Genomic DNA, 12,699 nt, shown 5'->3' on the forward strand with positions numbered 1-12,699 from the left:
TAATCAACTTGGCAGTGGGAGAGAGATTTATCTCCAGCACCTGCTTAATATTAATATTAACCCAGAGCTATCTTACTGGCCATGAGACAAACAAAATACAGACTTAAAATATGTATGGGTCTGATCTAGCAGATCTATACTTCCTTTCTACATTTATTACATTTGCATAGACACCTTTGCTTTTAAGTAGTGTTCACATATTATTTCAGGAAGTATTTTGATTGAGGCATTCATTCAAGAGAAAGGAGAATATCTCTTTTGCAACAGATTCTGCAGACATTTGCCTTATTTAGCATTAAGAAACCTTTTGTCAGTTTAACTAATAAATCCACACTGGAATCTGGAGTTACAAAATATACTGTAATCTCCATTGGCTTTATTTCTGGAGAGGCTAAAATCAGCCAATGTCTAAGTTCTTCACTAAAGGCAACTTATTGGTTTGCTTGGTCTTTGTGTCAGTGTTGACTCCTGGGGACTGCCTGGAATACACCCAGCAGTTTTCTTGGCAAGAGTTTGAAAGTGATTTGTCATTGCCTTCTTTGTAGGGTTGAGAGAGAGGGACTGGCCCAACCTCACCTAGCTAATGTGGTGCCAATTTCTAGCTTGGTGCCTATTAGGCCATTAGATCAGTGGTTTTCAACCTGTGGTCTCTAGGGGGGCTATGACATCATCACAGGGGGTCCGCAAAGGCTTGAAGAAATGTTATGATTAACTACAGTGCGAATTGCATTCGCTCAACATTGGAAAAATGAAGATTTACCAACGGAGGGTTAATTAAAAAAATTAGATTGTGCAGAAATGGATAGATTGATATTGAAAATGAAAGAGAAAGAAGATTCAGTATACTTTAGAACATGGGATACCTTTTATCAATGGCTAGAAAAATGAGGTAGAGAGAAAGGAATTTAACATGTATTAGTAAGTTAAATGTTGGAACCCAGACAATATGTTGCTGATAAAATATTAAGCATTTGTGATTATAAAAAATTATATATATATAACTCGACTGGCTTTTGCAGCAAAGCCGGAACTATTGGATTAAATGTGAGCAAGTGTGTTGTGAGCATGCTATATATGCGTTCTATGTCTTGACCATTAAAAACAGTCACACAAGCACACATGTAGGTTCTCCTTTATTCTCAGCCCTTATTCTGATGATGTCAACAGCTAGTTGATGAAAACTCAGTAATAAAAGGCTATTCTACATCCCGGAGTTCATTATTTTTATTGATTCTTAAGAAACATGTCTACACCTGGGATTCATATATTCAGATTATATATATATATGTGTGTGTGTGTGTGTGTGTGTGTATGTATATAAAATGTTATGATTTAAATCTTGAGTTAGGTCTTGGAGGTAAGTGGTCACAAAAAGTATTTAAAAGGGGTCTGTGGTGAAGAAAAGCTTGAGAACTACTGCATTACACTATAGTGGCTCTTTAAATGAATTTTCTGCTCTCTGTATACAGGAAATAATTATAACTGAGTACCATGCTGGCATCACTCTACAGTTTACTTTTTTTTCATTATCACATTTACAAATCTTATCTTGGCAGACAAAAGAAGTGTTACATTTTAAGACTATGACAGACTAGAGAGAGAGAGAGCCAGTTTGGTCTGGTGGTTAAAGCACTGGGCTACAAAAGCAGGAGACCAGGAGTTCAAGTCCCGCCTTAGGCATGAAAGCCAGCTGAGTGATTTTGGGCCAGTCTCTCTCTCTCTCTCAGCTTACCTCACCTCACTGGGTTGTTGTTGTGGGGAAATAGGAGGAGGAAGGGTGTGTTGGATATGTTTACCACCTTGAGTTATTTGTAAAAATAATGAAGGCAGGATACAAATAAATAAGTCTCCTTGAAATAGAATAGAATACAGTATAATTTTGCCATATAATTTTGTTTAATAAATAATAAATACAGGCATCATTCTAGCCCAGTTTTCTTTTGCCATATAATTTTGTTTAATAAAATAATAAATAAATATTCTGGGAGATACTGACATCATTGAAGCCCAGTTTTCTTTCAGACCCATAACATGTCAATATATGTAAATGGATGTGAAGGATAATTCAAACTCAAAAATTAATCAATTTTTTTCCACTGAAAGGCAGACCTATTCCATAAGAATACTGAGCACACATACACTATTCTTCCTAATAATACATTAAGTACAATTTGCTAAAGGAAACACTATCCTTGGTAAACTTGGTAAGCAGATGACTAAAAAGTAATTCAGTCTTTGTGATGATACTTACAACTTTCCCTCCAGATTTGGCTTCAGAAATACTCATTGTGAATGCTTTGGTCCCTTTGTCATATGTACAATAATGTTTTGTCCAAGCAAATCCTAGCGGTCCTAAAAAGAAGAAAAAAAAAATAAGTGTTTTTTTTTTTGCAGATCACTAGAACAAAAAATTCATAACAAAGAAATATTTTATGATAAAATTTATACTATAGTAATATAGAATAAAGTAATTGTTATTAAAATATTGTAGACGACACACTGACGATGTTACTTAGTTGGGTAGTGAAACGTCTGCAAGAAAACCATCAAGCTCAGAGAGGCACCAAGGGTCCCATATGACTCTGGGAAGCGTACAAAATTAAAAACAAAGGTTGAAAAAAAAAAAAGGAAAATGCCCATCCCTCTGTCTTTTCATGGGAGATATATTAAATTAAAAGATGTTTTAGGTGCTTTCCCAAAATTAGCACTGGGTATTTTGAGATACATGGGGAAACCCAGTCTATTTTAATCACCCATCTCAAAATTACCACACAAAAATAATAAATAAATAAGTAAGTTGGTCTGCCACATAGGAGGACAAACACACATTCCCATTCACTCTGCATAGCCCGAACCAAGATGGTCACAGAACAATTTGTGCTTTTACTGTAAATCTGAGACCAAGATTACATTTGGGTCATCTTTTTCCCTTAGCCTAAACAAATGAGCAAATAATTTCCTCCACTACGACAGTGTGTCATCTTGGCCTTTTGCTGCTTAATGAAGCACTGAGTGTGCCTGGCATTTTCCTATGTCCTTGCTCTCCTCTTAATAATGTCCAAGGTAATTTCCGCTTAAAAGAGACCTCTAGAGTGGCAGTTGCCTTTTATTATTATTAGTTAATTAAAGGATAGAAAAAAAAGAAGCTCAGAGCAAACTGATGCTGCTCTGAAGCAGGCAAAGCTGCCTTGGAAAATCATTGTGAAGGAAAGACCAATTTTTTTGTTACTTAGAAGCTGTTTAATAGGAGGAAATGGCAAAACATCTCAGTAAGACAACCATAATCTCAAGCTACTTGGTCCTTGGAGATTTGTTTTTAGGCAATTGAGCATCTCCATTCCAGAGCCAGCAATTGAACAGTCACCTTCAAGTGGTCACACAATACTGAGAAACAAATCAAATGAATATATCTGATAGACATCCACGGAACAACCATGTTCTTGCTCTTATTATGTGATACAAGGATGACAACTCCTTGGGAATCTAAGAAAAACTTCTGCCATTTGATGACTTCTTGAAATGTGCAACAATCTTACTTACTACAAAATCTCCTGTTACTTGGTTACTTCTCTCTAATGGTTTACAATACAGATCAGTTCTAGCATTTGGTCTTTCTACCTCAATGTGCAGGTGCCTTATCTTTCTAATAAAATCTGAATTATACTAAAATATGTATATCCAATAGTAAAACAGTAAAACTCTCAACAAAAGGCCTTATACAGTGCAATGATGTGGGCTGATAATAGCAATAGGTATAATAATACCACAGAAGAAAGCAAAGGTAGTACCAATAGCAATAGGCATGTTGGGTCCCAAAACAACTGGAATTTGAACACCATTGCCATTGACAAATTCACTATCAGTCAATTACAAAAGGCAGTTTTACTCAAGAAAAGCTTATGTCCTGCTATAACAGGGGTCCCCAACCTCTGGGCCATGGCCCACTAGTAGGCCATGAGGGGTTTACAAACAGGCTGCAGAAACGGTGGGGGAGCGTACGCGTGGATCCACATCCCCAGTTGTGCAAGCAGAAGGTGAGCATGTGCACGTGCGCTCCATTTGAGAGAGCAGTGGGTGTGCGTGCATGATGCTCGTGCAAATGGAGCTGCGCGTGCATGCTTGCTGGCCACTCAGGTGGAACCATCCTCTCTCCCCCCTCCCCCGCCAGTCCGCAAAGCGGGAAAGATTGGAACTCTGTGCTATGATATCTCTAACACCATAAAACATCAGCATCTGCCTATCCCAGGTCCTTGGGAAAGACTTAATAGGTGGGTTAAAATGCCAAAACCAGTCTGAACCTCTGGCTGAATCAATCAATAGAAAAGAATACAGCTAGTCCTCAACTTACAATCATTGTTTAGTGCTTGTTAGAAGTTATAATGGCACTGAAAAAAAATGTCCCCATGACAGTCACACTATTTATCTAGTCATGTGATCAAAATTTGGGTGCTTGGCAACTGGCTTGTATTTATGACAGTTCCAGCATCCTGGAATAATGTGATCACCATTTGCAATCTTCTCAGCTGGTTTCTGACAAGGGGAAGTTGGGTTTACATAACAACTGCGTGATTCACCTAACAACTGCAGTGATTCAATTAACAACCGGAGAAAAAAGGTCATAAAATTGAGTACAACTCACTTAACAACTGCCTGGCTTAGCAATAGAAATTCTGGTTCCAATTGTGGTTGTAAATTGAGGACTACTGTACCAGTACATATACAGTAGTGGCCAAAATTGTGGAAACCTTTTGGGAAAAGGTTTGATGGCTAATAACACTACTTTTATTTTAGTAGTACCATAAAATTATATATCAATGGAAAGATAATTTAATCAAGAATGTAATGCAACACAGTTTGTTCAATTATCTGTACTGTATTCTATGAAACGTTATAGCCAAATAACCAGAAAAAGGAATCACAACTTGCTCAGGTTGATATCAGGTAGCTTTCCTTCATCTGATTGTAGCCAATGAGCATAAGTGTTTAGGGAGCCAATCAGGTGTCATCTTGTTTTGGCAATGAGCCAGTCAGATCACAGTAGGATTCAGTTATTGATGTTATGTATTGAAGCTGATAGGAGGACATTTGTCAGTGTGTTATGTGATCGCTATCAAGTTGGTTGGGTTTTTTTATGTTCTTTCATTTAGTGAGCTTGTAAAACATAATAAAATTAAAGTAATGGTGCAAAGAGTTGACTGGTTGTCCAGAAAGCGATGTAAAATAGTATTATTAAGTGAACAAGGCTACAGTTATAAAAAAAATTAGAAGAAAAATTGGTGGAAACTTAACCAAAGGTGGCATTTCTACTGTACACTTTTCCCAAAAAGTTTCCACAATTTTGGCCACTACTGTAATGGGTATTTAGCTCTATGACATATTAACCTGTGGTCAACTTATAAATATATGGTGTGGCCTATTGACTACTCACGTTTCTCTTGTATGTAGAGGTAGCCTTCCATAGTCCATTGGCTGGGTGGCCTGTAATCCTGGCTGGCAGACTTCATTCTCTGCATAAGTCGTTCCACTTCCTGACGGGTGCTTTCAAAATTATTCCTGGTCTAAGCAATAAGGCAGAGAAAAAGAAAAAGGATGATCTTGAGTTATATGCATTCTGTTCCAAATGTGATCTAGCACAATTAGTAGTTTACTTCTGCATAGGTCACTGCTCCATTTCTATCTAAAATTTCTAAGGCAGAACTATAAGCTTACTCCAATGTTTCTGAATGTATGAAGCATCCAAATGAATATTTTTTTTCCTTACATCCTTCTACATCCCAACCAAACGTATCGTATCATAATATGGTCTTTTCATATTATCTTTTAGTTCTCTCTCTTTCTCTGGCAAACATTCAAACATACAACCTACTGCTTGCAACTATAAGCATTACAGCCCAAGCAAAGTCTACAGCTTTTCAACATTTTCCAATTATTTTATGGTTTTTCACATAAAACTTCTTCATGACCTTCATGCACACATTAAAAACAAATGACACAGCATAAGTGTCTTCAAGGGCCATTAATGAAATATATACAGGTAGTCCTTGACTTATGACCACAATTGAGCCCAAAATTTATCTTGTTAAGAGACACATTTGTTAAGTGAGTTTTGCCCCATTTTACAACCTTTCTTGCCATAGTTGTTAAGTGATTCACTCTAGTTAAGTTAGTAACACGGCTGTTAAGTGAATCTGGTTTCCCCATTGACTTTATTAGTCAGAAGGTTGCAAAAGATGATCACATGACCTTGGGACACTGCGGCCGTCATAAAAATGAGACAATTGCCAAGCGTCTCACTTTTTATCATGTGACCATGGTTGTAAGTGTGAAAAAGAGTCATAAATCACTTTTTTCAGTGCTGTTGTAACTTCAAATGGTCACTAAATGAACTGTTGTAAGTCGAGGATTACTTGCATTTAATAGAACTATTCTGCCTGTCTACAGAATCTAATATATTAATGTATTTGCCTTCATAACTCCTCCGAGTACAAAAAAGGCTATTAATAAGCAAACTATATATCTGAAGAGAACGCCAGTATTGTATATTAATATACAATTAGCTAGTATAGGAGTATTGCAGGTCTCCATTAGTAATTGTGATGAAAAACCAAATTGCAACTATATTTTTCTCAAGTACAGACATAGAATCTCTGCTCTGCTAATAAAGTAAGAAGACTTCAAGGCAACAGCATTATCACATTCATGTAAAATGGCCTTGGAGGATATTTATTATTTTTAGCCAAGCACCAAATCAGCAAAAAAAGAAATCCAGGAATTAAGAGTTTTTCCTCCCCCTTTCAACTTACTGTTGAAGATGACATCTTTAACAATAAGCACAGGTGCTTTTAACAAGGTCAACAATTGGCACTGAATCATTGTGAAATGTAACCAGAGTTGTGGGATCGGACTAATCTAACAATGACCTGTAAATTTCCTTGGTGCTTTTTGCTAAAATGCACACTCCCTTTGCACTTTCAAAATATAAAGTTAGAGCAACAGTGACCTCTGGTGCTTTTAAAACCAACAGTTTAGATATGATCTTACTACACACTTTCCTTTTGCTCGGCTGTGGTCAAGTTTTATAATTCTATTGAGGGAACATAAATGTGCAACAGTAAATATGAAATTTTTGCTTCTTCAGTTTTGAATTGTTGACATTTTGAGGTTTGTATGAGGCTCACTGTTTTCCTTTTCTTGGTTCTTCTTACTCTCTCTTCAGAGATCAAGAAACTTCTATTTATCTGTTTTCTCCTTCTAGGCAGCAATTTGGATTTGCCCCAAAGGCAAGACAGATGACAGCCCAAGAGTTAAAAGTATTTTGAGGACTGACATCCACAATTGACTTACTTCATTCTCTTCAATCATTGCCCTCTATATTAATAAGCTGTTCAGCATGAAGCATATTTTCAGACTAACTCATCCTAATATTTTTGTTAGTTCTTTTTATTGGACCACTTACACATTCCAGTTATCTGGGATTAAGATGGGAGGGGGGAAACTACATTAGAATGTAGAACTGAATATAAAATGCATCTTGTGACATATTCACTCCTGTTTATTGAGATTATGTTTCTAGATGTCATGATGTCTATTTAAACTTGCTATACTCAATGTGGGGTCCATGGATTCCAATGCACTCAAAGATCCCACACTTGAAATTCATAAGGATCCTATCCAGTGGTGGGATTCAAATATGTGAACAACTGGTTCTCTGTGTGGATGCCGCTTCTGGAAGTCCATTCTGGGCCTGGGCAACAAAAAATTAGCTAACGATTCTGCCGAAATGGTGCAAACCGGCTGAATTCCACCACTGATCCTATCCCACATGACGTTTTATAGAACTCTCATAAAAATAGAAAGTTGGCATGCTGCAGAACAAAATTCCGCTCTCAGCATTTTTATTTTCAGAATGCATCTGGACTTCCAACAGGCCAGTAAGAAAAAGGAAAATAAAAACAAAGAATGATCAAAGCATATGCTCTGCTTTGAAGTGTGTCCACTTGTGGAGAAAAACAATAAAAGGTAACGATGGCCAGGAAGGTGGGTGGCAGATAACATTCCAGTAAAGCAGTGCTTTTTAGCTGCGTATAACCACATTACATGTAGTCCTCGACTTACAACAATTCATTTAGTGATTGCTTGAAGTTATAATGGCATTGAAAAAAGTGAGTTATGATAGTTTTTCACACTTATGACTGTTGCAGCATCCCTATGGTCACATGATCAAAATTCAGACACTTGGCAACTGACTCATATTTATGACGGTTGTCATGTCCTGGGGTCATGTGATCACCTTTTGGAACCTTCTGACAAGTCAATGGGGAAGCCAGATTCACTTAACAACTGTCTTACTAATTAACAATGCAATGATTCACTTAACAACTGTGGCAAGAAAGGTTGTAAAATGGGGCAAAGCTCACTTAACAACTGTCTCACTTAACAATGGAAATTTTGGGCTCAATTGTGATCGTAAGTCGAGGACCACCATGTACTTCCATGTTGTAAAGGAACTCAGCATAGTCTCAAAATTCTAACTAGCCTGCCTCCATATCCTTAACAAAAAGAAATCAAATTAGAGATATGTGTACTGAACCATTAAAAAATTAAATTTTTATTTTATCGAATTTTGAAATTGCCCATCTCTCTCAGAGAGGAAAAGGGAACCAACGCCTTTCTAGCTGGCCTTCTTGGGAAGGTTTGATGAAAACAGTAATTCAGTACCTGGAAGGGTATTGAATCTTCTCTTAGTACATTTTGAACTAAGGCAGGGGTAGGCAACCTTGGCTCTTTTATGACTCGTGGACTTCAACTCCCAGAATTCCTCAGCCAGCATGGCTCAGCTTGGAAACCTCTCCCTTTCCCCTCAGCATGGCTGGCTCAGGAATTCTGGGAATTGAAGTCCACGAGTCATAAAAGAGCCAAGGTTGCCTACCCCTGAACTAAGGTATAATTCAAAATGTACAAAGTAGCAGTAGCAATAGCAATAGACCTGAAATGTCTCTACCTTGGAATTATAATTTATATAATTGATGATTTTTAATGTTTTTGTTTTATATTGTAAGCTGCCCAGAGTCACGAGATGGGAGACAAATAAATTTCATAATAAATCAATAAATGTAATAAGCAATGCAGGAAAGATTGTGCATTTATGCCTGAAATTATTCATTTTATTTTCTGGAGGTTTCAAAATTGTAACTGAATTGGGGATTCATCATAAAGGCATTCAATTATTCAAAAAAAATGGTAGTAAATGAAATTTAGTCTTACATTCTGCAAATTGAACTGCAGCTGTTGCTTGTAAGGTGCAAATTCCTGGGCCAATTCATATCCCTCATGGTAAAATGTAAATAATCCCTGAAGAAAAGCCAAAAGCTGAAAAAAAGAGAAAAACAAGAATAGAATCAAAACTCAAATGAAGCATTTAAAATTCATTTTATCCATTGTGTAACTGACAATGTCTGTGAAGATATTAAGAGGGCAAAATGTTAAAACAAAACAGGGTTTCTTTCTTTGGCTTTTTCAAAGAAGAATTGAGACTTTGACGCATCATTCTAAGCATAGTTTGTTAGCCCATCTTAGAAGCTGGCTGCTAGCACAAAGAGGCAGTGAGCACAAATCTTCTGGTTTGTAGCTATGCCTCTTTTAAAGTCAGAAATCAGGAGGTAGGCCAACAGGGATTTCCAACCTTGGCTACTTTAAGACTTGTGACCTTCAACTCCCAGAATTTCCCAGCTAGCAAGTTGTCAAGGTTGGATACCCCTACTACAGGGCAAGGATAGGAATAGAAGGCTGACTGGTCCTAAGGAATGAGGAGGTAAGTCGGAAAAGAACATGAAAGGTAAATAGGGAGAGATAAAAGAAGAGAAAGAGACCCAAAGATAAAAGCTCGAGTTGTATCTTATTCAAAATAATTATGTAATAACAAATTGAGTCTGAATATTCACCATAACTGCAGAGATCATGCAGCATTGACTAAGATATTTTAGGTCTTCTGCTAACAGCAGATACTTCACAGACCTGTCTCAGAGTGACAGCTTGATAGCTAAAACTTAGCACATAGGTTTACACATGTGGTGGGAGATAAAGGAACAATCAATTGCACTGTCTCCATTCCAGGTTGCAGCAAAAGGCTGAGTTTTAGGAAGAATGTCCAAAGTAAGATCAAAGTTAAGACCAGCTTCCAATTAATCAGAGGATCATTCTTTAAGCAGTGAGCAAAGCTTTTATCAAAAGCATTATTAAGGCTTGTTAATACTGCTAATTTCAGAGCCAAGGTTGAAGGTTTTTTTTTGCAAATGAATATAAGTTTCCTTGATTTTCCTGCTGTCCATCTTTTTTGTATACCTATCATGCTCCTTAGCTCAATATCAATGCAGTATTAAGGTGTCACTTCCATATGAGCAGGTTCAGATTATGTATTTGTTTTTAGATATCTCCTTAATCTTGGACAACTCCTGACACTAGATGGCAGTCACGGCAAATTGATTGCGAACTGCTACATCTCTTAAAAAGAATTTAAGTTTCAGAAAACCCTACTTTAAACACTTTTGTCAATGCATAAACTGCAGAAAAGTCATACAGTAGAATATGGGCACTCACTGACCAGATACATGCAGAGTCGCTACTAAACGAGAGGGGCAGCAAATAAATTTAATAAATAAATGTTAGTCTAGTTTAGTATTATAGAGCTGTACGAACTATCCAGCAAATTTTAGTGTAAAAAGTCTTGCATGAACTAATATAAATGGTTCTAAAGTGTCTCTGCAGATCTTCATCACTTTGACACTTGTCATTGTGAGGATTTCAGACATGGATCCTGACTCATCTCAAGCATGTCTACCTGAATTCATATATAGGTTGGAAAGTGGGTGAGTGGGCAGGGAGGAAATATCATTGTCACCAGTAAGCAGGAAGAAAAATTAACTTTCTAACTAGGTCCTATATGGTGTCCTTTGGTGATGAAGTATTGTCTGGATTCCCAGGAGAGAGGAAATGCATTCCAAAAGGAGCAAAAGTTAGCAGAGTTTAGAGAAAGAGAATTAAGACATCTCCTCCCTATTGGTTCCCAGAATATTTATTTTATGGTGCAAGTAATTGCTTTAGTTTGACTTCTGTCTATAGGCGAGGAACAATAAAGGAAACTGCTTAGAAGAGTCTCGAACCTTCTTGTTTTTTGGAGCCTGACACTCTTTAGACGAAGAGTTTCTCTGTATCTTGAGTAATGTCTACAAGGTTGAACAGTCTCCCAACTGTGGCAGCAAGACATTTTTCATTCCATTACTGCCAACCACAGGTGTCTTCAGGATCTAACATTTTCTCCAAAAGGAGAAAAACAGCGTCATGCCATCATTATGCAAGCTGTACCCCTTTCATGCATCAACACAAAACTGCCGTTGCCATCTTCCCCTTCCTTTCGCTGTGCTTCTCCCAACGAATGTCTAATTTTTGCCACTTTCCAGAATTCATTCATTCATTCTGTCTTTCTTTTTCTTTCTTTCTTTCTTTCTTTCCTTCCTTTCTTTCTCTTTTCTTTCTTCCTCCCTCCCTCCCTCCCTTTCAACAGCAAGAGGAAGCAAATGCAAAAATTGTGGGGGAAAAGACCAAGCAAGAAAGCAAGCAAAAGAGCATGAAGTCAGGTGCAGTTGGGCTAAAGAAAAGAGGGCATCCTGGGAGGGTCTTGCTCTGCCCCACTTTAGAAATGCAAGTAGAAAAAGCCATTTCTGGATGGGTGGGTGAGCCTGAGGAACCTCTCCAGGAGGATCATTCATTCATTCATCTTCTGCACTTGTGCCACCTGCTTCTTGGAAGGTAATTTTGCTTGTTCAAAAATTACCCTGCAGTCAAGATAATTTAATAAGTATCTGTGTGTAAAATGTGGTTGGGATTAACTGTTTTAAATCTGATATCGGTAATTAAAAGCTAATTTTCAACCTGCAGGATTTTAATCACACTATTCAGATCTTAAAACTGAATGACAGTAAGTTTGCAAGTTTCTCCCATTTCCTTCCAGACCTACCAAAAAATCAAAATCCTTTTTTTTTCTATTTTTGATCCAAATAGTGACTAATATAAATTCCCAGTTCAGATGCAATATTTATCAAACTGGTTTATTGCAATAACCCATAGTTAAGGCAGCCAGGTTTAGAAATAATATTGAAGTTACTGTAAATGAAATCAAGAAGCAAAACCTTTGGATCTCCTTAGGCCAGTGATGGCGATCCTTTTAGAGACCAAGTGCCCCAAAACCATCCCGCTCCGCCTCCCACCCTGCCTGCTCCGGCCCCGCCCACCCCACCTCGCCCACCTGGCTACGCACCGCCTCCATGATCTGCTGCAGCAGATCGCCCAGGCAGCCCTGCAGCACCATGGAAGCCACACCCTCTGCCCACTCCCCGCAGCATCATCTGCACGCTATGGGGCGCGAGGGCAGAGTCTTGTTCCTGCTGCCTGGCTATGTCCTTAGCTGCGCTGCTCTGTGTAGGCCGTGCCCGGGGGTGACTGTCCTCCAGGGGGGCTGCTGGTGAGGAGGGGGCCATGGGCGGAAGTGGGGCTGGGCCAATGGCGCACGTGCCCACAGAGAGGGCTCCGAGTGCCGCCTCTGGCACGTGTGCCATAGGTTCGCCACCACTGCCTTAGGCTATCCTAGTTAACATTTATTCCAATTTGAATTCAGCCACTAAGTTGGTTTTCATGGGATCTATC

The 12,699-nt window shown here is 38.2% G+C and overlaps 1 protein-coding gene across 1 annotated transcript in view; it reads right to left on the minus strand.

Moving 5' to 3' along the window:
- The window catches only part of LOC107299414 (rho GTPase-activating protein 42-like), a gene marked incomplete at both ends in the record, with an annotated part of 55,248 nt that overhangs the window by 25,229 nt on the left and 17,320 nt on the right, over window positions 1–12,699 (minus strand). Inside the window, 3 exons of the mRNA XM_015828776.1 lie at window positions 2,252–2,352; window positions 5,429–5,558; window positions 9,265–9,369. Coding sequence (XP_015684262.1) covers window positions 2,252–2,352; window positions 5,429–5,558; window positions 9,265–9,369 — 336 coding nt within the window. The remainder of the gene's footprint in view (window positions 1–2,251; window positions 2,353–5,428; window positions 5,559–9,264; window positions 9,370–12,699) is intronic.

The sequence above is a fragment of the Protobothrops mucrosquamatus genome, unplaced genomic scaffold (genome assembly GCF_001527695.2).
Source record: "Protobothrops mucrosquamatus isolate PMUCROS unplaced genomic scaffold, P.Mucros_1.0 scaffold4881, whole genome shotgun sequence".
Classification (NCBI taxonomy): domain Eukaryota; kingdom Metazoa; phylum Chordata; class Lepidosauria; order Squamata; family Viperidae; genus Protobothrops; species Protobothrops mucrosquamatus.